The 22146-nt window shown below is 33.0% G+C and overlaps 2 protein-coding genes across 2 annotated transcripts in view; one reads left to right on the top strand and one right to left on the bottom strand.

The window, feature by feature from the left end:
• LOC140756450 (uncharacterized) overlaps positions 1-6252 on the top strand; it is a 36686-nt gene extending 30434 nt beyond the window's left edge. Inside the window, exons 5-6 of the mRNA XM_073091962.1 lie at positions 5081-5233; positions 6043-6252. Of these exons, the coding sequence (XP_072948063.1) occupies positions 5081-5233; positions 6043-6127 (238 nt within the window). The 3' untranslated portion in view covers positions 6128-6252. The remainder of the gene's footprint in view (positions 1-5080; positions 5234-6042) is intronic.
• A 7119-nt stretch (positions 6253-13371) lies between these two features.
• Positions 13372-22146, bottom strand: part of LOC140756362 (uncharacterized) — a 141873-nt gene continuing 133098 nt past the window's right edge. Inside the window, exons 9-11 of the mRNA XM_073091831.1 lie at positions 16877-17012; positions 15321-15453; positions 13372-14850 (exon numbers count right to left, since the gene is read on the bottom strand). Of these exons, the coding sequence (XP_072947932.1) occupies positions 14776-14850; positions 15321-15453; positions 16877-17012 (344 nt within the window). The 3' untranslated portion in view covers positions 13372-14775. The remainder of the gene's footprint in view (positions 14851-15320; positions 15454-16876; positions 17013-22146) is intronic.

The raw sequence follows: 22146 nt of genomic DNA, 5'->3' as shown, positions 1-22146 counted from the left end.
ATTAATCTTGAAGGACTACAACTTTGATAGCTTTGAGACTATTTAAGATGTAAACGTAATTGAATGTAATAAGAATGGAATATGTCAGAAAAAATCAAAATCGCTTTCGTTCGATTTTTTAAGATCAGACGGTTTTAACAGAGAAATCGACAAAAACATGTGGTTTTTCGTTGCAGCGTCGTTAAAAATGGCAGTCATTTTGAAATCATAAACTGAGATAATTATTGATCAATAATTACCATGGTTTCAATTTATAAATAGGCGATGAAAAACTTTTCAGTGATTTTTTCGCTCTTGTTAGTCAACCGCTTTTTTGCTTGGTGTTGAATAATTTTATTAGTCTTATTTTTTAGTAAATTTGGATTTATGATGGCCGATTCGCTGCTAGTGGTACGGGCATACGAGTAAATTAACATAAATTAAATGTATTACTTGTAATATTCTATTTGTACCTTGAAAAATAAAAGTTATTTCCAAAACCAAGACTTAATTACGCTTCATCGAGCCAACATACATTTTTGATAATAATATTTCAAATGAAATAAATTTATATTAGCAAATAAAAATACAGCTGATTGGGTCTTGACCTAGTAGCTTCGTTCGCTGTATTTAACATTTAAAACTTTATAAAGGTTAAAATTAATACCACTTGCTTATTTTGTGCGAAATATACCTACCTAATATATTTTTTATATAAGACTAGCTTGCTAGACAGACGTATGTTATTATTCAATCAATCAGAGATAGTAATTTGTCAATGAAAAAAATCTATGCGACAAAATTGGAAATGTGCATAAAGTTGTCTTGATTATGAATGCAAGTTGATGACATAGGTATTTATATCGAGGGCCTAAAATGTCGATAATAATTAATATAGTAAAATCGATAAAACAGTTTTACTGTCTAGGCGCTGCTGTTTTCTAGTTTGAAAGGTGTGGTTAGGGTTAAATACTTATCCGAGGCGCTCCTAGTCCTCAGAGGAAGCAATGCATTTGTGGCCGACCTTATCTTTTCTGGGCTTTGCAGATGTTCTTGGGCGGCTGTTACTATAATTTTGATTGTTTGTTCGTTGCCCTCAATATAACAAAAAATATTCTGTAATTTTATAATTACAAAATGAATAATTATTACATCGGTTCAGTAGTTTCAGAGTTTATCGATAGACAAAAATCCTCTCTATAACATTATTATTAGCTAGATTAAAGTTATTCAATATCCAACACTTATTACCTAGTTAAATTAATACTTCCGTTAACTACTTCCCACAAACCGCAGTTAAGTATAGTTAAGATGACAGTTAGTACGTTAACTGTGTTGTATAATACTTACGTGGGTTTATGTAAAGGCGTGAGAAGTCGGTGTGAAATAAACCTTTTGTTGTATGTCAATGATATATCAAAACAATAGATACGTTACCTACCACACAACACAAGAAAGTGAGCGAAACGCGAGCGCATTGACGCACACATGCACGTTTTTCATTTTACTTACATATTACTACAGAGAATTATTCTATAAGTTCTATAAGTTTTCTATAAATTTTTCGTCTCTATCACTTTACTTGTGGAAGGAATACGTTGTCTCTTTCTTGTCAGTTACTTAATCATGGCGGACCAAACACGAAAAATAATTAAAATATAATCATTTCTCCTCATTTACTTGTGATATGGGATTCCATGAAGCTTGTTTATTTTTTGCGCATAATTTGTATATTTACGCATTGCACAAGAACTCATTTTGAGGCTTAGAAAACTAAAACATTGACATTTGACGTGTACAGTGACACATGTTATATACATATCAATTACTACGCCGCGCGATAGCGACTGTAGTCTACAAACACCAATTGGTTGCTTTTGTATGTTTCCAGTCTACCCGCTAGTAACGTATTTTTAGTTATTATATCAATGTTGTAAGTAGGTTGTTTTAAATCCTCTAAGCTTAGTGGTGCTGGCGGCTTGGAATTGATATGCAAGTGAACTAATATTAGATGCAGTTGTAGTATGGCTAAGTAAATGAAACCGAAGTTTGTCCACTTACCATCAGGAGGATTGCATGCTCATTAAATAAAAAAAAAATTATTAAGTAAAAAAAAATATTAGAAATAGGACGAAATTATTATCTTTCGACTTATTTAGGGGACAGACATATATTATTTATAGAAATAAAATATTTATTTATTTATTTAAATGTCTAATTGGGATAAGGTTTTTCCTTGCCAACTAGCCTTTCCTTTATTTAGTCATCCTTACAAATTAAATTGGCCACCAGTTACACTGCGTATTACTCATTATGTTTTGACATAATTATATACCTACTGTATTATTATTGCACTGTACATAGCAATTTCAAAATAAAATCGATACAACTCAGCCTGAAATTGTTAAGTGTACCATGGTGTATCTGGCGTGTAATCTTGGGTTATTAGATAAGGACCATAGAGTAGGGAACGGGTAGAAAGACCTTGAAGTAACAACCGATCAACCATCTCAATGTAATGATGTTCACGGACATATGTAACTGATTTAAAAACATGACAAGGTCCCCACCTGGGATCGATCACAAAGGCAATAATATTTTATAATGCATGCATGTAACGATTTATAATGCATGTTAATTTACTAAAGTTCTATGTCTTATCAGAGGAACAATCAATTAGCGGTGGCGGCTACTTTAGTCAACCACAAAGAGATCTACCGATATCAATTGTTATTTGCAATGTAAAATTTGCAACATACAAGTATTCCTTCATTATTTTTATATTTAAAGGGTATCTAATATCTATTCATATTTAAGAGTTAAAATTAAAGTAACGCAATCTGAATACTCTACAGAGAGAACACACAGAGAACAGTCCATTTTTCTTAGTTGCACCATAACTGCAATTCATACGAGGCATTTTGAGTCCCCTATTTTTACTATATGGGATAGTTCGCGCCAAACTGCTAGTCCACTCTGAAGTTGTTGCGTACAGGTGTAGTCGTACAACTTGCTGGCGTCGCAATGCATTTCTATATTCAAAGCGGACTAGCAGTTTTACGCGGACTGTAATAACTAATAAGTCGCACGTGCCATTTCTGTTCCATATCGACTCTGTGGTCTGTTACGTGGGTATCTCAGTGAAAGTATGCCGCGCGGGCTCATTGCAGCGAATTCGGTGATTCATGTCACCTTTAATTATATTATTAAGAGGGTTACATATACTCGTATGTAAATGATATGCGTTTTTACTACTCTTTTTTGCATTATTTTTCCTTCTTCTTATTTGATTTTAATTGTTATTAATGGGCATTTAATGTTAATCACGTGAGAATGAAAATTTAATTACGTAATTTATAAATGCATGATTTTGATTTTGGAAAAAAAAATTGCTTGGCGTAAAGCCTTGTGAAGCGAGCTAAATCTTTACTTTTGTGTTTTTTTTACGTTTTGATAGATATAAAATTCTACTTTAAATAAATTATGTAATTTTTGATTGCTTTTAAGCTTTAATTTTTAACCTAATAAAATGATGTCCTGTTTCTTAATCTAAAGTTTGCTATATTTATCTAATGTTTTGTCTCGGTTCAAATCTTTATAACATCGTGTTAGGCTAGATAACTAACTTTAGAACATTGTTAAAAATAACCTGGACAAAACATGTTATTTTGGATAATGGTAATGTCGGAAATAGTTTGCACTTACCTTCTACGTTTTGATACTTTCTAGACGTGAATAAGTTTTAACATATCTATAAAGATATATGCGGTCAAGACAAAAAATTGTAGAAATAAAATAATTATTTTTGGTGACCCAATTTTTTTTGCGGATTGCGTAAACTTAAGTGAGAGTTAGCCTTAAATCTTCGCACATTTAATTACTAACTGTTAGCTAATTACCGTTATTATATTCTCTCTTAACTTTTTGAAAGATTAATGACAGATTTCGTAAGAAAACTTATATTTTTTGTAATTGCAAACTATGTTGCAATAGTTGTCGAAAATTAAAAATTAAAATGCTTTTTATACTTATAGCTCCATACTCATACACAATATAGATATGTATAAACATCTGAGTGTTAATTAATCTAAATTGTAATCTAAATTTAGATGTATCCCTGATCAGGAATGGAACCCGCAACCCTTTGCGTGTTCGACCGATACAGGATACTACCATCAAACGATCAACTAAAAACGTTAAAAACTTATCAGATCATTATTGCTATTAATAATCGTGCTATCTAATGTCTTGCCTACCAAAGATAAATTTTTAAAATTTTAACATTTGCCTAATTGTCATATTTCGATCTAGACATAAGTACGATAGATATATTATAAATAACAGACGTGAGTGCATATCTATGCATATCTATGCACTCACGTCGGTTCGTCTGATTACGTTGATTACATCTGTATAAAAATCGACGTAATCAGACGGCAATCGTAATCTCGTATTATGGTTTTTGTGCCGCGTTAAACAAGTAAGACAATCGTGTAGTTTGCAGCTTACATAAGCATGTACTATGTTTATCTAGACTCTATCTACAGATTACAGTTTTTTAAAGTGCTGGAAGAGATCTATATAATATTGCATAATAATATAGTTTAGATGCAGTGGTTGTCTAGTTGAAACGCAGCTTCTCAAACGAGGCCTCCAAGATTCGAATCCCAGGCAATAAATTGATTTGCTACTTTTTCTATCAATTGTATTTTGTATTATTGGAATCAAATGAGCAGTACAGTCCACCTGATGGTAAGTGATAACTACCGCCCATGGACAACTATAATCAACCCTGGATTAGATTATCCCTATTTGAGATTGGAGACAGATTCGTAGCTACTCCTGTATACTTAGAAGGACTCGGATATTAATATCTCCCTTACCACACCTCTCAAAGCGGAACACAGCAGCCCATAACATTATTATTAGACAGAAATAGGTGTCACAGTGTTGCGTTCGCAATTGAACCATAAATCATTTAGAAACAGTGGTCGAAACCGGCCTTTAAATTGAGGGGTCTGAGGTTCAAATCCCAGGCATGTCCCTACCAATTCTTCTAAATTCTACCATCCATTACATAACCCTGTTTATCTCTTTCCAGGTCTCATTGCAGCTGCGACCTGAAGTTCCGTGATTGTCTCCGGAAGACCAACTCGCTGGTGTCTGCGCAGATAGGACTAACCTACTTCAATGTGCTGGGTCCTCAGTGCTTCAGACGATCACACCCCATTGTGCGGTGTGTTAGACGGACTAGGTAGGTTTTATGTTTTTTATAATATAGGAGTAGCTGACGAGCATGCAGTCCACCTGATGGTAATTGACTACTATTGTCCATGGACTGTGATCAACCCCAGATAGGATTAGATATTCCCACCTAACGTCGGCCACAGATGCGCTGCTACCCCTGAGGACTAAGCTGGCCTCGGAAAAGTATGTCGCCCTTACCACACGCTTCAAACCAGAACACAGCAGCGCTTAACACTGCTGTTATGAGGCAGCAATAGGAGGTGGTGCCGCCGGAGTCGAACCGCAAAGGGTTCTCACCTTCAACCCAAGCTTCAAGCTTCAAGCCTATGGACATTGTAACCAATTCAATGGATAGATGTACTATGTATATTGGGACGACCTGCGTGACGGAGCGGTCACCCTACCGGTCTGACGAGCAAAGGGTTCCGGGTTCGATCCCCGGCCAGACAGATACTTGAATGATGAATTTAAATATCTGTTCTGGGTCTGGGGTTTTGTGTATGTTTTGTGTATGTGTTGTGTGTCCATGGCACCCACGATACAGTAAATCCTATTGTGGGCTGTGAGTGTAGAAAGTGTTTGTGTTGCTATTCCTGAGGACTCAGATCGTGGTTGTTTATGTAAGTCATCTGGCATTCACACCTTTCTACCGAAACGCTAAATCGTAAGAAATCGTTGAAAAGTTGTTACCACTGAAAACCCTTAAAATCAGATCGTACCAATGCTTAATATAAAAAGTAGGTAATTTTTTATGTTACAATTCATTTGTATGTACGTTGCGATGTATTTTTTTGTATCTATGTCTGTCTATTTCAGAATAACTGGGCAGAAATGCGAAGAATATGAACTGGACTACACCAAGCCCAAAATGTGGCAATGGTTCGATAATGAGACCTTCTGAGCTTCGCCACGAAGATATTATAATATTGGAAGAAATAATTTGTCCAAATCTGTGATTTCAAATTAACTGCCATTAGCCAAGATTTACTCGTTTTTTATTTTTTACCATTTTGTAATTTTGGACTGCTGATTTTTTCCAGTGAAATTTTGAGTAATTAAGATCTTTTTGCATTTTGTAATGCAATTTTTGTATTTTGTGTTATTTGTATATTAACAAAAATAACGTATAGTAATGTTATACTAAGTATAACTTTAATTTTAAGATATTTTTTATAAAATTGTGTGTTATAAATAAATAGATAAGTATTTTATATTAAAGATACTTATATTTTTAATTTTTGTTTTTATTAATAACAATATTGTTATTATTTCATTAATAATATTATTATTAAATGTATAATTTTTACTACATTAAATTATTTTAAATAATATATCCATAGGATCAAGAAATAAAACGCCAAGCAAATTATTTTTATATAAGAAACATCAGAATATATTTCGAAACGTCACATTTAACATATAATTATAATTTACAACACATTCAAAAAGAAAACACTAGTACAAAATCAGAAAAATAAATAAAACACGCCCAAAAAGTTTTAACTACTGTGATATTTTGGTACTTGTGCGCAAAAAATTTTTCGAAATTTTAATTTATGAAAAAGATATGTTGACAATCAGTTTTTCAAAATGATATTCCGATGATGGCCAGTACATTATTTATTTATATGTTGAATGAATAACTATTATACAAATTGCGATGGATTACAATGGGAAGCGAGAGGATAATATTATTTCTAACTATAGTTATGGATTATGTGTACATTTTTTCAAAAAAGATTATGTCTAAAGACGTATATTTTAATAAAAGCAGATCTGCAACTACGGTTATATTACATTTAAAACCAATATTGTACAATTATTAAGAGGAGCAATATATGTTTTTAACAGGACAACACAGCGTTATGTGCAAATTAATATATATTTTCTTAAATTATTATACACAGAGGAGACCTTTTTTAGATTCGAAATTAGTTGATCGATCCCGAAAACAAGCTTTAAGTATGCACCGTATTAATATTTAACAAAATTATTCCTTGCTTATTGTACAATATTAGAGTTAAATGCTTAAATAGATAAATTCATAATAATTATAAAGTATATAATAATACGTATTATTAAAACATTAGTTAAACGACATATAATTACCATGAGTATTATTACAAATTATAGGTTTAATAATACATGGACACACCGATATTAACATGGTATTATTAAAGTGTATACTATTATTAATAATATAAAATTCTATGTAAGCTACTCCTACAAATACTATGAAAGTCCTATTGGCCTATCAAATATATAGATATATTGCTTAACATGGTCCAATGGGATTATTATACAAAATGTTTCAAAATTTTTAGGACATTTTATTTTACTATTAGCTATATAATTTTTAATAATTATTTTAATGATAAATTAAAAAAAAGATTTATTTATTTCAATTTTTAAATACCATAAAAAATACTACAAATTACTGCAATAATAAATGAGATTATAATAAATGAGATAATTATGCTTATTTTTAATTCTAATTACTTAATAAAACTTCAAAATATTGAACTCAATTCCAGATTTATGTTTCAAAATTTTAAGCAAAATAAAATAAATTTATTTTAATTTATTTTTCTTTAATGGATTTGATTTAACTTTATTATTAACAAATACTAAAAATGTTTAAAACAATTTTCTTATGATAATAATGTTCATAAAGTCTATTGTATATATTTTTCTACTTATCATTAATGAGTTATATTCTACATTTTTGAAACATTTTGTATAGACGAACTTATATTAGGTTCAGACTTGGGACATGCGAATTTTATCAAACGATTATATCTCGTTTCGCTATAATAAAGCAGGGAAGCAAGGAGTAAGGACACAGCAGTAGATCTGTTTAAAGTGTTAGTTTAAATCTAAATATAAGATAAAAAGTTAAGACCGACAGAACTCGACAGACAGCTTTTTATGTGTGAGAAAAACATTAATGGGAGCAACGCTGACGTTATTTGGTCTTTGCTCCCGTTTGATATGGAGTTACAATAACATTTGTCAACGCCGTTACACACACAGAGACACACCTAGCTCAGAATAGAAATAATAACATTTAGATGTCGGTGGTTAAGCATGGGACCCTCCATATGTAACCAGGTTCATGCACCACACTTATCATTGGAATTACTTCAGTAGTATACAGGAGACAGGAGTCACTGTCACAGCAACAGTGAGGAACCACTGCAGTACATAGACAGCTACATAGATATGTAGCAAAACTCTGAAGAAAAAAATATTTATTTTACAAATTGGTCAAACTATCACTTAATTGTATCCTACTTGCAGATTCTTTAAAATTTCGAGTGAAATTTAATAATTCCTGAATAATGTTCTGCCAGTCTTTAAATTTGTTGTACTTGTCCATAATTAATGATTATTTAGCAATGATAACTTCATACGAAATTACTAATCTGTTATTTTGAAATGCTCATTTCTAGACTCTACATCATTGTTTCTCAAATATACACTGACACCGTAAGTACTTTGCTCATCCCCTAAAGAGTAGAAAGGGAGTAAAATATTAAAAAAACACTATGGAAAAAATGGCTTTCATTACTTTAGTTTAGTAGATGATTTCACCTCATTAATATTTTTCTTATTATTTTGCATCTTTTTATCCTGTATACTGAATCTCTTTACATTACAATATCTCACAGGTTCTGTCTCTAGTTTGAGAAACAATGCTCTACACTGATTCTAACTTCATTCTTCCAATACAAATTTCGTATATTTCTCTAAGTTATGATTTTCAATAATGATTTCATGCAAAATGGAATGACATCTATCCTTTATATCCTTATTGTCAAATCCCTGATTCTTTCTACCTCATTACATCGAGGATTCTATTTATCATATATTATCTGTTGTTCTTTTTTAAGAAACAATAATTTAAAGAGCCAACTCTATAACGAACTTCTTTGAATAGAATAATCTGATCTAGTATAATATATTTTATGATAGCGTCCTTAATATAGGAGTATGGATTACCAATATTACTTTTAATAAAGGAAAATACATATAATATGAATACTACTATTGTAAGAAGACTACTATTTTAGAAGGTGGTAGAACCCATTGTGGTTCGACTCCGGCGGCACCACCGCCACACCTATTTCTACCTAATAACAGCAGTGTTAGGCGCTGCTGTGTTCCGGTTTGAAGGGTGTGGTAAGGGAGACATACTTTTCCGAGGCTTTCCAGCTTAGTCCTCAGGGGTAGCAGCGCATCTGTGGCTGACCTCAGGTAGGAATATCTAATCCTATCTGGAGTTGATTACAGATGTCCATGGGCGGCAGTAGCCACTTACCATCAGGTGGACTGCATGCTCGTCTGCTACTCCTATAATATAAAAAAAAAAAAAAAAAAAAAAAAAAGAACTGAAGGTATTGAAGGACTGAAGGACTGAAGGACTGAAGGTGAAGGTGAAGGTAAGTTTACTGCCGAAGTTTATTATGAGTAATTAATTAGTATCAACTTCTCCGAGACTAAATTAAATTCAATTACAAAATTTTACTACTTATATTTTTTTTTGTTTAACTTTTCTAAGACTGTAATAAACATTGTCGTAAGGAAATAAAACCTCTCTACTCATGTCTGTACTTTCAAAGACGTATAGTTTACAATTAATTATTGGTGAAGAGTAGAATACTAAAGTTAATTATTGCTGAATTTTGAAATTGAATTCGTTATAGAGTCAACACCATCAAATCATACCATAACCCAAAAATATAACAAATAGGACGATAAAAACTAATTCTATAGGCTTTAAACGCCTTCGCAGTCGATTTCTAACCAAACTACTTCAACTAGGCTCTACTGCTGATAGAAGGTCAATGGTCCAGATGTCCAAGAGTGAAGTGATTGGTGTTTTATTTGGACCCTGGGTATATAAGCGTTTTTTTATGCGATACAAAATTACACTAAATCTAGTTAAAGGTATGAAAGGGTAACTCTGCGTTAATAACGCATGATAAAACTATTGCTCTGTAACAGTGGCATATGGTATGGACGCACAAAGACGACCATTCAGGTATCCAAGAAGGACAGCGGACAGAAATCAAAATACTCTCCCTCATGTGAGGTCACATATGTGCGCACTTAGACGACCAAACTCTAGAAACAGGTCACAAATTTAAGTGTGCCTGCTCAAAAATCGAATCAAATTATCAAATTACGCACGCACGCAGTACTGTAAACTCCAAAAACATGTGCAAATGAATAAAAGAAATGCTTTAGTCTCTATCATTGAAATTTTACCGTTATTTTTAGAGCAGAACTTCGCTTTCATACCTACAACATTCATCCACTAAATACATGGGGAAGGCCAAGCTTCCTAGTAAAAGTTGATATCTAAATATTTTACACCAAAACACTAAATTTTTAAAATGTTTCATTGATTGATATAAGTATATTATTTAACGCGTTTTTAGAAATCAAGTCTATTTAATCATTAAAAATGGTTTACCTCTAAATGAAATTCAAAAAGAATATTGCACGTGATGATGGCAAGCGGCCCGACGGTATGACTCTCGTTCCCTGGAAACAGGGGATGTCACTTGTATGGGATGCGACTTGCGTGGATACGCTGGCTCCATCCCATATTTCAGTGACCTCGACGCATGCAGGTGGTGCGGCAGAGGCGGCTGAATCTCTGAAGCGGCGCAAATATGCAGCCTTGGGGGAGGGCTACATATTTGTGCCGTTTGCGGTAGAGACACTGGGTCCGTGGGGGCCAGAAGCACGACGGTTCTTCAAAGAAATGTCGTCGCGTCTGGTTGACGTTTCTGGGGACCCAAGAGCTGGTGCGTACTTTGGCCAAAGAATAAGTTTGGCCATACAACGTGGCAACGCGGCCAGCATTCTTGGGACTCTACCAGGAGGCAGTGATTTGGACTCATTGTTTTATATTTAATTTTTTATATTTCCTTAAGTTTTAATATTTCTTTTTTGTTTAAATTATATTTTTTGTATATATTGTATATAGATTTATAGTTTGTAAATAGTAAATAAATAAACATATAATTAATTCAAAAAGAATATTTCTTGAATTAAGATTCCTTTTTGGTTTTTGATTAACTCCAAAAATATTATCAATCAATGAAACATATTTAAACATACACAGAATATCTATTGACATCGAAATACAGAACATTTAAAATACACCTACATTTTACATTTAGCGACTAGTAATTCTGGTTACAATATTATTAATAATTAGTAATAATAATAAGTTATACAATTTTATTTCTAGCGCCGTAAATATGCACTAGACTTCACTATCATTCAAAACATTGAAACCTAAAAAGTAAAATTTCTCATTGATTTAAAAATTTTACATTTGGTAAAAGTGTTTTAAACGATAGTGTGTGAAAATAATACTAGTAAAATAAGGCAAACGGCCTTACGGAGGGATTAAAAAATTACATATTTCACTAAATACAGGCACTGAAATTCAAAGAATCTAAACCAATAGATCTAAGGGCATTTATCCTAAAACAATCTATCAGGTTCACTAAATCAACTTAAAAACTATAAAATCAGGAACTCCATTTTTAACGTTGGCAATCTAATTTGGATGGAGTCGATTCTTCGGATTCGCTTTTGTTATCTCAGATTTAAACTCCCAACTACGTTTGTCAAGCTCTTCAGTTTTTGTATACTTTTGAAAATACCTACTTTAAGCCTTCTTTGGAGGTTTGTTCAAAATATCATGCAAGTCTGTAGTCATCTTAATGGTCGTTATAATCATGTGGCAAACAACCATGCAATCCATCTGAATTGAAGTGGTCACTTATGCTTCTGAAAGATTTACACAATTTCGTAAATAATCAATGACGTACTTTTATAAACTAACAATGATTGCGTGCGTTAAAGAGTATCGAAGTATTACTTTTTGAGGCGTTCATTATTATTATGCTTCAACTTCAGGGTTACGAGAATTTTGTTACAAATGTCTAAGAGGAATACTGGTAATTTACCATCAGATAGACAACACGTTTGTTTGCTATTTTAAATTTGATTACCTTTTTTACCAACAGCGTAAAATTGAATACTTTTCTTACATATGCCTGTTAAATTAAATCGAGTTCAGCAAATAAATAAAACCGTTAGTTTAAAATCTAGAACATTCTAGACATATTATTTTGAACAAACCTTCAGTACCTTTGCGCGATCTAAATGCCCTTTTTCATAGCTCTTCTATCAAAATCTCACTAAAACGAAGCTACCTTGCCCTACCTCGTCTATTTGGCCTAATTATAAATACTTGTTAGTATTACACCCTCAATTTATTAACCGAATGCCTATTCCTAATTCGTTTAGCTCAATATTTGAAGCTGTGGACCCTTTATATTTTATTTATTTCAAGTCAAGTGGAAAAGTTACAGTATGCCAAGCGTCCGGTAAAACATGTTTTTTATTGTAGAAGACTGATTAAATAAGATGATGATATATTTTTTTGTATAAATAAAATCCTAGTGATATCTGGTTGGCGCTAATTTAAAGTTTAAATTCTGCAAGAAACATGACAAGAAACAGAAGAAATTATATTCGAATTCACCATGCGTTTTAATAGAAGGACATAATATCCTACAGAATTAATTAATAAAAAGCTGGCATGAAAAATCATAACATTTCTATAAATTAAATATGCTATTGGACATGCTGTTTAATAAATTTGGATTTACATTTTGAAATTAAGTGATAGGATTACATTTAGATATATTTAATTAATATTAGGATACATGATAACTTAAGCAAGGGTAGGAAGTACAGGATTACATATTATCATTGGAATACAGATTACAATACTGCCACAAATATCACTAATGTTTCATTAATAAAATGTACATCGAGCCTTTAAAACCGAAAGACAAACAAACCAAAATTATTTTACTACAAAAATTTTATAAGCCTGTCGTAATCGATTTAGAAAATTATTTTAAATATAAAAATGGGACAAAAACCAAAAATCCACTTGACAATTTAGCCAGTTATTAATTTTACCAAATTGTTCAAAAATAATTTTCACAAAAGAACATTGTGTATATTATAGGTATTGATCTGTGCAAGCGTTTTAAAATTATTAAGTAAATAATTAATAATACTAAGAATTAATAATGCGATAACGCGAAAGATTATACAGTTAATAATTATGCTTTATCAAATATTACAATAATAATAACTAACATCTAATTGGTAAGGAATATGAACATTTATAATTAGGAGTCACAATGGGATCACATATAATTGATACTTAATATAATTACTTTGATAACACTACTAATACTTTTGCATCCACCATTCCTAAACCACACGTTTCAACCTTGTAAATAGATCTACATAGTTCTCAAACCCGTTTTTTTAAACCTAATTCTTTTCCATGCACTACTCTTCAAAAATCCAATTCTAAATTGGTACATTTCATCTTCAATATAATAATTTTGGTTAAAATACCACTACATAATGGTATAAAACCAAATAAACATTTTTTCAAATTATTAAAAAAAAAGTGATTTATTTTCTTGTCAATAAATCTCGATATAAAGTTGTTCAAAGTGAATTATTAATTATTCATTCATTGCATTATTATTGCAATTTATTATTTCTGTCCCATTATTATTTAGGTAGACCATACCACTAAAACACAGTAGGACATTTACTAAACTCAACGGATACTAATACACAAATTAAAGAAATACAAAACTCAGGCTAATTCGTTCAAATTATGGTTGGTCCACCTAAATCACAGGCATATTAGTCCTAACTCGGGCAGGTTACATAATCTCAAGCGAAGTGGTTCACACTTGAGAATCCCAATCAGTTTAGTTAGATTACTTTATTTAAATATCGTTTTTTTCCTTATGTTTGTTTTTCATGTTTAATATTCTCTAAGTTATAAATTTTTTTCAATCATAATCTTTTAAATATTATTTTTACTTCTTTATTTTAAAGTCGCCGGCCCGTCTTCCCATGTCTTATATCTGTGATTATAACTAAGCGTAGATAAAAAAAATATAATATGTTATATAATATTAAAAAAATACTCGTAAAATAATTGTTTCATCTAATCGCTGAATAGAAAAAAATAAATGGAAAATAAATACTTAACTGATCATTATTTAAACGAAAACGTCTATGCTTAATAACGAACCTTAAATAAAATAAATCAACAGCAAATAAAGCTACACTTTCAAAGGAACCCCGGTAGATAAATTAAAACACAAGCTACTCCATCCAAACTCAGTTTGTACTGCCCAAGCTCAGGCAAATTCACTCAAACTCGGATCGACCCATCCAAACTAAAGCAAACCCATCCAAACTCAGATCGATCATTACAAACCCAAGCAAAATCACCCAAAATCCCATCGATCAGGTCAAACCAAAGCAAACCCACACAAACGTGGATCATTCCGTTCAAACCCAAGCAAATCGGAACAAGCCAACCCAAGCTCAGGCAGTTCCAAGCTCAGTTTAGGAGTAGTTTGTGGCGCAGTCGAAGAAGGGGAAGCATGCGACGGGCTCGGCGACCGAGTGCTAGAGCACGTGGAGGTTCTCGCAGGACTTGGACTTGGAGTCGCGCGCCCACACCCTGCCCAAAAGCCCTCGGACCTGGAAAGTGATAAAACAGTCCAACGTGGTGACATTTTGAGTGACTATTTTGGAGACATGAAAAATATGTTTTTGGCATATGCTCGCAGAGGCAACTGTTTCGTTAAAAAAAATAGCCTTGCTATACACCGAAGAAACGCTACAAGAGCTGGGCACTGTGGCACAAGGAGTTTTGTATCACTTTTATTATTTCAAAGGATAACTAACTTAATTAAGATTATCTTAATTTAGTTTATCTTAACTTTAGATACTTTCAATATTCTATTATGTTCTCATACAAGTATTTTTTTTTCATCATTACCTCGGCAATATTTACAAATTAGGTGTATCACCAAGGTTCTCTCCACTTATCATATCCTTTTTGTGGCCCTGAATATGTTGACTCCCCGATCTTAAAGCGCATGTTTTGACGACGTGATTTCTTTTAACTAAACGTAGGAAACAAGCTCCAAATATATTAATATTATTACCTTAACACTGGCAGAGAGCCGCGTGCGTTTCCGCGGCGTGCTCGCAGCGGAGGCGGGCGCGGGCGCGGGCGCGTTCTCGCTCTCTAGGGGCGAGCGGGCGCGACTGCGGTTCTTGCGGGAACTGCTGCGTTTTCTGTAATATCATAGTTACAGATTTATTACTTTCAATCTGAGGAGCGCAGGGAAAGGCGATTAATAAGAATTAATCTATAGGGTAAAATAATTTGTTACTTAGTTTCGATTAGCTACAAGTAGTTGATGTTTTTGGAACTGCCTTTTTATTTGGGATAACATTTTAAAAGCTTTTTATAGTTATTGTATTGTTTCATAATATTATTATTGTAGCTATATACCTACTAATTTCAAGATTTTAGATATAGACAGGTCACATGTAATTATGGCTAAGTATTTTTATTTATTTATTTATTAAATCTAAGGCGTAGAGCAGGCTACTTAAGTATATCAATGCGTTTCTACTTATCCAGGCTATGAAAAGTAATATGACTAAGGGATTAGGAGTAGTAGTATATGGCCGAATGTTACAGGCACATCACATTGATCCATTTATATTGCTGGTTGTTAATACTTTACGTCACTTATTAAATACTTTTCTATTTTATATTTTAGAATGTTCAGTCTTGCTTTGAGTTATAAAATGTCAGCTGATGTTTGCAATGTCTTTTATAATGGAGATATGATAAAATAGTGGATAAAGATGTATTAATGTAAATGTTGATGATTATGGAAGAATATATTGTATTTTTGGAATCCCTTCTGAGCGTTTTCATAGCTATATTACGAGTATTAGATACCACAAATAAATACGTAATAAATATCGAGATTATTTATTTTTCTGACTGGCAGTCAGAACCAGAACCCCATAAATCTTTAGCATTCGAACATCTTAGCAACGAGTTAGGAAAGTGAGTGGTCGTAAAAGTGATAAATTTCCATAAAACAGTGATAAAATCCCTCTCTACCAAATTATTGTGCGTATTCCAACAGTTTTATGGTTTTTTCGGTTATCAATATGTGAAATTGATCTAGGAAAGGTAATATTAAAGTACTATAAATAATAATAATGCAGTCTACACCTACAGCCTCCCATTACGATCTTTTCTCTATTGTGAGTGAAACGAGTGAAAATAATAGAATAAAATAGCTGTCTTTCCGGAGATTGAACCCAGAACTCTTTGCGTGTTAGACTGGTATACATAAGGTTTTTCGAGAAAGGTGGTAAAAGAACTAATCCTCAAAGCCGGCGATGCATTGGCGACTCCTTTAGTGTTGGGAATGATATAGACGACGGCTCTATGTTTATTTTCACCACACACACCAAGGGTAGCGCCGTATCTGTGGCCGACCTCAGGTATAAATCTAATCCTATCTCGGGTTGATTATAGATGTCCATGGGCGGAAGTAGACACTTACCATCAGCTGGACTGCATGCTTATCTGCTACTCCTATATTATTAAAAAATAACATCCGATTTTCTCCTGTATTTTTGGGATAAGATCGCATGTTATCAATGGATCGTAAGTAGGAAATAGACTGACCTGACTTTCTCCGTGTGTTGCTGCTTCAGCCGGATCTGCGTTAGGAGTCCAACGAGTAGCTCGTCCACGTTGTGGTTGATGCCAACTGAGGTCTCGATAAACTTGCTCTCGTAGTATGTCGCTACGGCTTTGCCCTCTGCAATTCAATTATTTAATGAAAATATGTATAATCATGAAAAATATTTCATGTGAAGAAGTTTCTGTACTTTCATAAAAAATATTAGATTTTTGCTTAAAAGCAAATAGCGTACTAGTTCGAAATTCGGCTTCTCATACTGGGGGTTAGAAGTTCGTAACTTAAATCTTAACTTAAGCACGCACTTTTTTATGTGTCTATGTGTATATAAAAATTCCTAGCATTACCTTTAACGATAAAATAAATATTGTAAGAAAACGTCTGAGAATCTCGTGAGTTTTGAAAAACAGCTATTCTGTGTCCGCGACGAAGGCAGAAGAAAAACGCTCCGTGAGTTTTCAAGCTTAAATATCTCAGGTAGATATCAAAGTGTGAAAAGTCCCGGGATCGAACTTTGAACTGCGTGTTCGAATAATATGATAACTAGATAGTCAATTTACTTTAAATGAATATTGAGAGACAGACATATCTGGACATATATAGATCTACGTCGCTTTGCAATCAGCGTGTGCTTTGCTTTAAAAGGTGGTAGAACCCTTTGTGGTTCGACTCCGGCGGCACCACCGCCACACCTATTTCTACCTAATAACAGCAGTGTTAAGCGCTGCTGTGTTCCGGTTTGAAGGGTGTGGTAAGGGAGACAGACTTTTCCGAGGCGTTCCAGCTTAGTCCTCAGGGGTAGCGGCGCATCTGTGGCCGACCTCAGGTAGGAATATCTAATCCTATCTGGGGTTGATTACAGATGTCCATGGGCGGCAGTAGCCACTTACCATCAGGTGGACTGCATGCTCGTCTGCTACTCTTATATTATAAAAAAAAAAAAATCTCTCGTGCATCCAGCTCCCCAGAGCCCATATCGTGATTAGCCGTTTTACAGTAATTGCTATTCGGGAAAATCGCGTGGTAAATCTTTCAGCAAAAATATCACACACACATGTCGCATACACATACGGTTTCCACACACACAAATACACCTAGCCTGGAAATTTTAATTCATTACACACCCTGTATACAATCCTAGTTTTTGCCCGCGGCTTCGCCCGCGTTTAAAAGAAAATTATATAACATACTAACATACACAAAACTATAAATTCGTACCTTCGACTTTGATAAAGATCATCACTTGATCAAATGCATAGTTTTACGAATCAATCCTTACTAATATTGATTAAAATAATCAATGTTTTGGGTCCAAAAGATCGATTCTCTGATTAATCGATCTTAGATCGCCATCCCTAGTTCCCGTGGGATTTCCGGGATAAAAACTATCCTATCTAAATTTTGTACAAAGATAGTCTGAGACCCGAGAAAGGATTCTCGGGTCTCAGACTATCTTTGTACAAAATTTCATTAAAATCTATTCAGTGGTTTAGGCGTGAAGAAGAGACAACCAGACAGACAGACAGACACAGTTACTTTCGGATATATAATATTAGGAAGGATTTTCATACTAAAGATCGTTCGTCAATTTCTGCCTACTAGAAGAACTGCGAAAAACGTTGGATTTACGTGTATATGGGCGCAAATCAGTATCTTATGTTTATATTATAACATTTAATGTTTAAAATAATTATTTATGGGTGTAAATCTGTATCTTACGTTTATATTATAATATTTAATGTTTAAAATAATTATTCGTAATTACAATACTGTTATTGATCTAACCTCAATGTCTCTTAGACATTGCACTGATTCTTTCGACTGATTTTAAAACATTGATTTTGTAATTTATTTTTAATAATTCATATTGTTGCAAACCTTCAAAGTAAAAATCAATTAGATTATTATGACTCCAATTTTATTGTTTTATAAACAAAACTTAGTTTAATTTGCATCCTACTAGTAGCGCCCTCTTTTGGCGATTTATGAAAACTTGTAAGGAATGTTTGCGTGTTGTAACGCGCTTGTTTATTAAAACAAATATAATTTGTGTAAGATAAATTATTTGGAGTAACATAAAATTCATTATTAATTTTTATTATGTCAATTTTGATTGTCAATGTGGAATTAATATTTAGATTAAAATATGGACGATTTCCGGTAGTACTTCAAAACACTTTGTTAGTCATACCAAATAAATTATGTAAATTATAATAATATTAAAATACTTATTCTCGTATTTTTAAAACAATATTTTCAATATAATGTTATTTTATTAACAGTTAAATCTATTGTGAATCACGTCACTTGTTATAACAAAACAAGTGATGTGAGGTAGTTCTTATGCTGTTTGTCACTCGAGTAGTATTTAAGTCCACGCGCTGGTAGAGCGTGGTACATTCGTATTTAATCAGTCGTGTAAGCCGTTACTCTGCTCGAATTGTAAATAAAAGTGAATAAAAGTGATTCTCATATTAAAGTCGTTTCGTTCAGTTTATTAATAAAGTGCGGTATTGGGATATCGCCGACATGTACATACCTACGTAGATTTATTATGATTAATTTATGGAATCGAATTATTAAAAGTTATTATATGTACTCGTATATCTTATTATTAATCGTTGTTAATAAGTACTAATAAAGGATATTAAGTACATGTTATTTGCTCGGCATGTTATTTGGTAACATAAATAGAAAGAAAGAAAGAAAGATCTTTCTTCTGCTTGTAACATAAATGTGTTTTAGCGGTCAATTTCTGACGAATATTTTCGTATCCCACTATTGGGCATGGCTCTCCCTACAACTGGGAACGTCCTGAAGCATAATCGACCATGTTGCTTAAAATTATTGGTGTTTAATTTCACATTATACCACATTATACAATTTGAATGCTGAAAATAATTTGAATACGAATTTTTTTTTAAATTTCAATACTGAAAATCCTTTTAAAAGAAAGAAAGAAAGAACGTAAATGCATCACACAAAAAATATTAACATCACACAACAATACAAAAAGTAAAAAATAAAACAAAAACATGAAAATATATTTTTAGGGTATTAACCCAAAAATAATGGTCGCTATAACAGTAGGAACTGCTTTCTATTACATGGAATAATTTCGAAGGGCTCAAGGTTGCGATAACGGCTTTATAGCGGTCGCTTTGACCCTTTTTTGGTTTACGACGGCTATTGTATAAAATAACTAAAAATACACGTACATGACCAATAACCGATGGTCTTAATTTTACCAACCATACACAATGATAAACCAATAAATTAAAGGTGGTAGAACCTTTTGTGGTTCGATCGCTACACCTATTTTCCTAAAAATAGGAGTGTTAAGCGCTGTTGTGTTCAAGTTTTAAGGGTGTGGTAAGGGAGATGCGCTTATCCGAGGCTTTCCGTAGTCTTTAGGGATAGCAACGCATCTGTTGCCAACCTTAACGTTGTCTACTCTTATCTGGGGTTGATTACAGATGTCCATGGGCGGCAGTAGCCACTTACCATCAGGTGGACTGCATGCCACCACAACCTTTAATATAATGATATTAAAAATACGTGTGGCACTCGGAGACTGCCGCGGTAAAGCTATTGAATAGCATTTTTTATCAACTTATGCAATTACAATTATATATTTATTTTATTTATGCAGTATGCAAAAAGTCATTAACCCGTCAACTGGCGTGTGCGCCCCGGGGCGCACAGATCGCTACTAAAAAGTATCACCGCTGTGCCGGTCGGAGTGGGGGGTGTTAGGTTTTTTCGTTACGGAATTTCTGGATTCGGTCTTCACGCTCAAGGCCCGCGATAGAAGCTATGCAATAGCTTAATAATATATCACTTTTATTAGCAAATGAACACATAAATAATGGAAACAATTATTTGCATAAATGAGATTTTTCAGTGAACGTAATACGCTGAGACGAAACAAATATTTTCATCAAGTCCTTTCTGAAAAAATGTAAATCAAATATGTAACCTATTTCCATTTTGAAGTATGTTAAAAAGCAAATAAGTTTGACTTTGTGAAAGCCTAACATTAAAAGAAACGCACTCTACCTGTATTTCATAAGTAATTTGTAGAGCTTTGAAAGCTCTGGAGCCTTGCCTGCACATGACACGTTTTAAATATAAACTCTATATGTGAATCGTAAAGCCTGAGTCGGAGAGCACGAATGTACATGTAAAGGACACGTTCTATTACTGGTGAGTAGCGAGAAGCGATGCAGGCGCTATATTAGAGCATTTTTCCTATCATCTTTTTTTATTGACTTATATATGAAGTAACCATTTTAGTCCTCAGGAGTGGTGAAATGTTCATGGTCGGCAGTGACGACTTACTATCAGGCGAGCTGCATGCTCATTTTTCGTTTGAAAATATTTTTTATAAAACGTAATGTGCAAACGGCTGTGTCCATCTGATACTAAATATTACAGCCGCTCATAAACATCTGTAATCAATTTCAAATAGTTTTATGTATAATTATTAAAGACTAAGTTGAAACGTTTCGTAAATACAGTGCTTTTGTCTTATACCTTATAATGACGAGTTTAAGAGCACATAACACTGCTAGCATAATCAGATATAGGTGTGGCGGTAGTGTTTTTTTACTGCAATTGAACTAAAAGTGAATTCTGACTTAAAAATAGTTTTTCGCCTATCGCGTATCGCTTGCGGTCAAACCAGTCAGTTAGGTCAATTTAATTGAAATGTAAGTCGTTTTAAGGTTAACAAAATGTTTATTCCATTCCAACATATCAGTCAGACTGCACGAATTTGAAATTCAATTTCTGAAAATTAATGAAATGAAAGTTTCAATTTTATTATTTTTGTGGTTGCGATGTTTCGTTAAGTTTGATATAATTTAATTATTGTGTAACAAAGTTGTGTTAATTAATAAAATGTAATGTAAATGTTGCCCTATTTGCCCTATTGTGGAGGGTAATGTTTTTTGAGCAAAAGTCTGTATGTATGTCTTCTTTGATACGTCAGCTCTAATGGCCTGACGGATTTTAACACATACGAGTAGGTTTCATTGAATTCGTGGGAGTAACTATACTTTACGCAATCGGCTTTTTGGTTTTTATAATATTTCTGTAATTTATAATACCATTTCCTGCCTATGGCGGCACTTAAAAATTGTAGTTAAATATATTTACAATACAAACACAATACAAAATTAACTAGATTATACTGGATTTTCACCAAAATATGGGTCACAATTTTAGCAGTTCTCTACGCCTACATTAATTT

This window comes from Epargyreus clarus, unplaced genomic scaffold, assembly GCF_041222505.1.
Source record: "Epargyreus clarus isolate Ecla_fem2 unplaced genomic scaffold, WU_Ecla_fem_2.2 ptg000035l, whole genome shotgun sequence".
NCBI lineage: Eukaryota > Metazoa > Arthropoda > Insecta > Lepidoptera > Hesperiidae > Epargyreus > Epargyreus clarus.
Note: the sequence above shows the minus strand (reverse complement) of the source record. Positions and strands in the feature narration are given on the sequence as shown.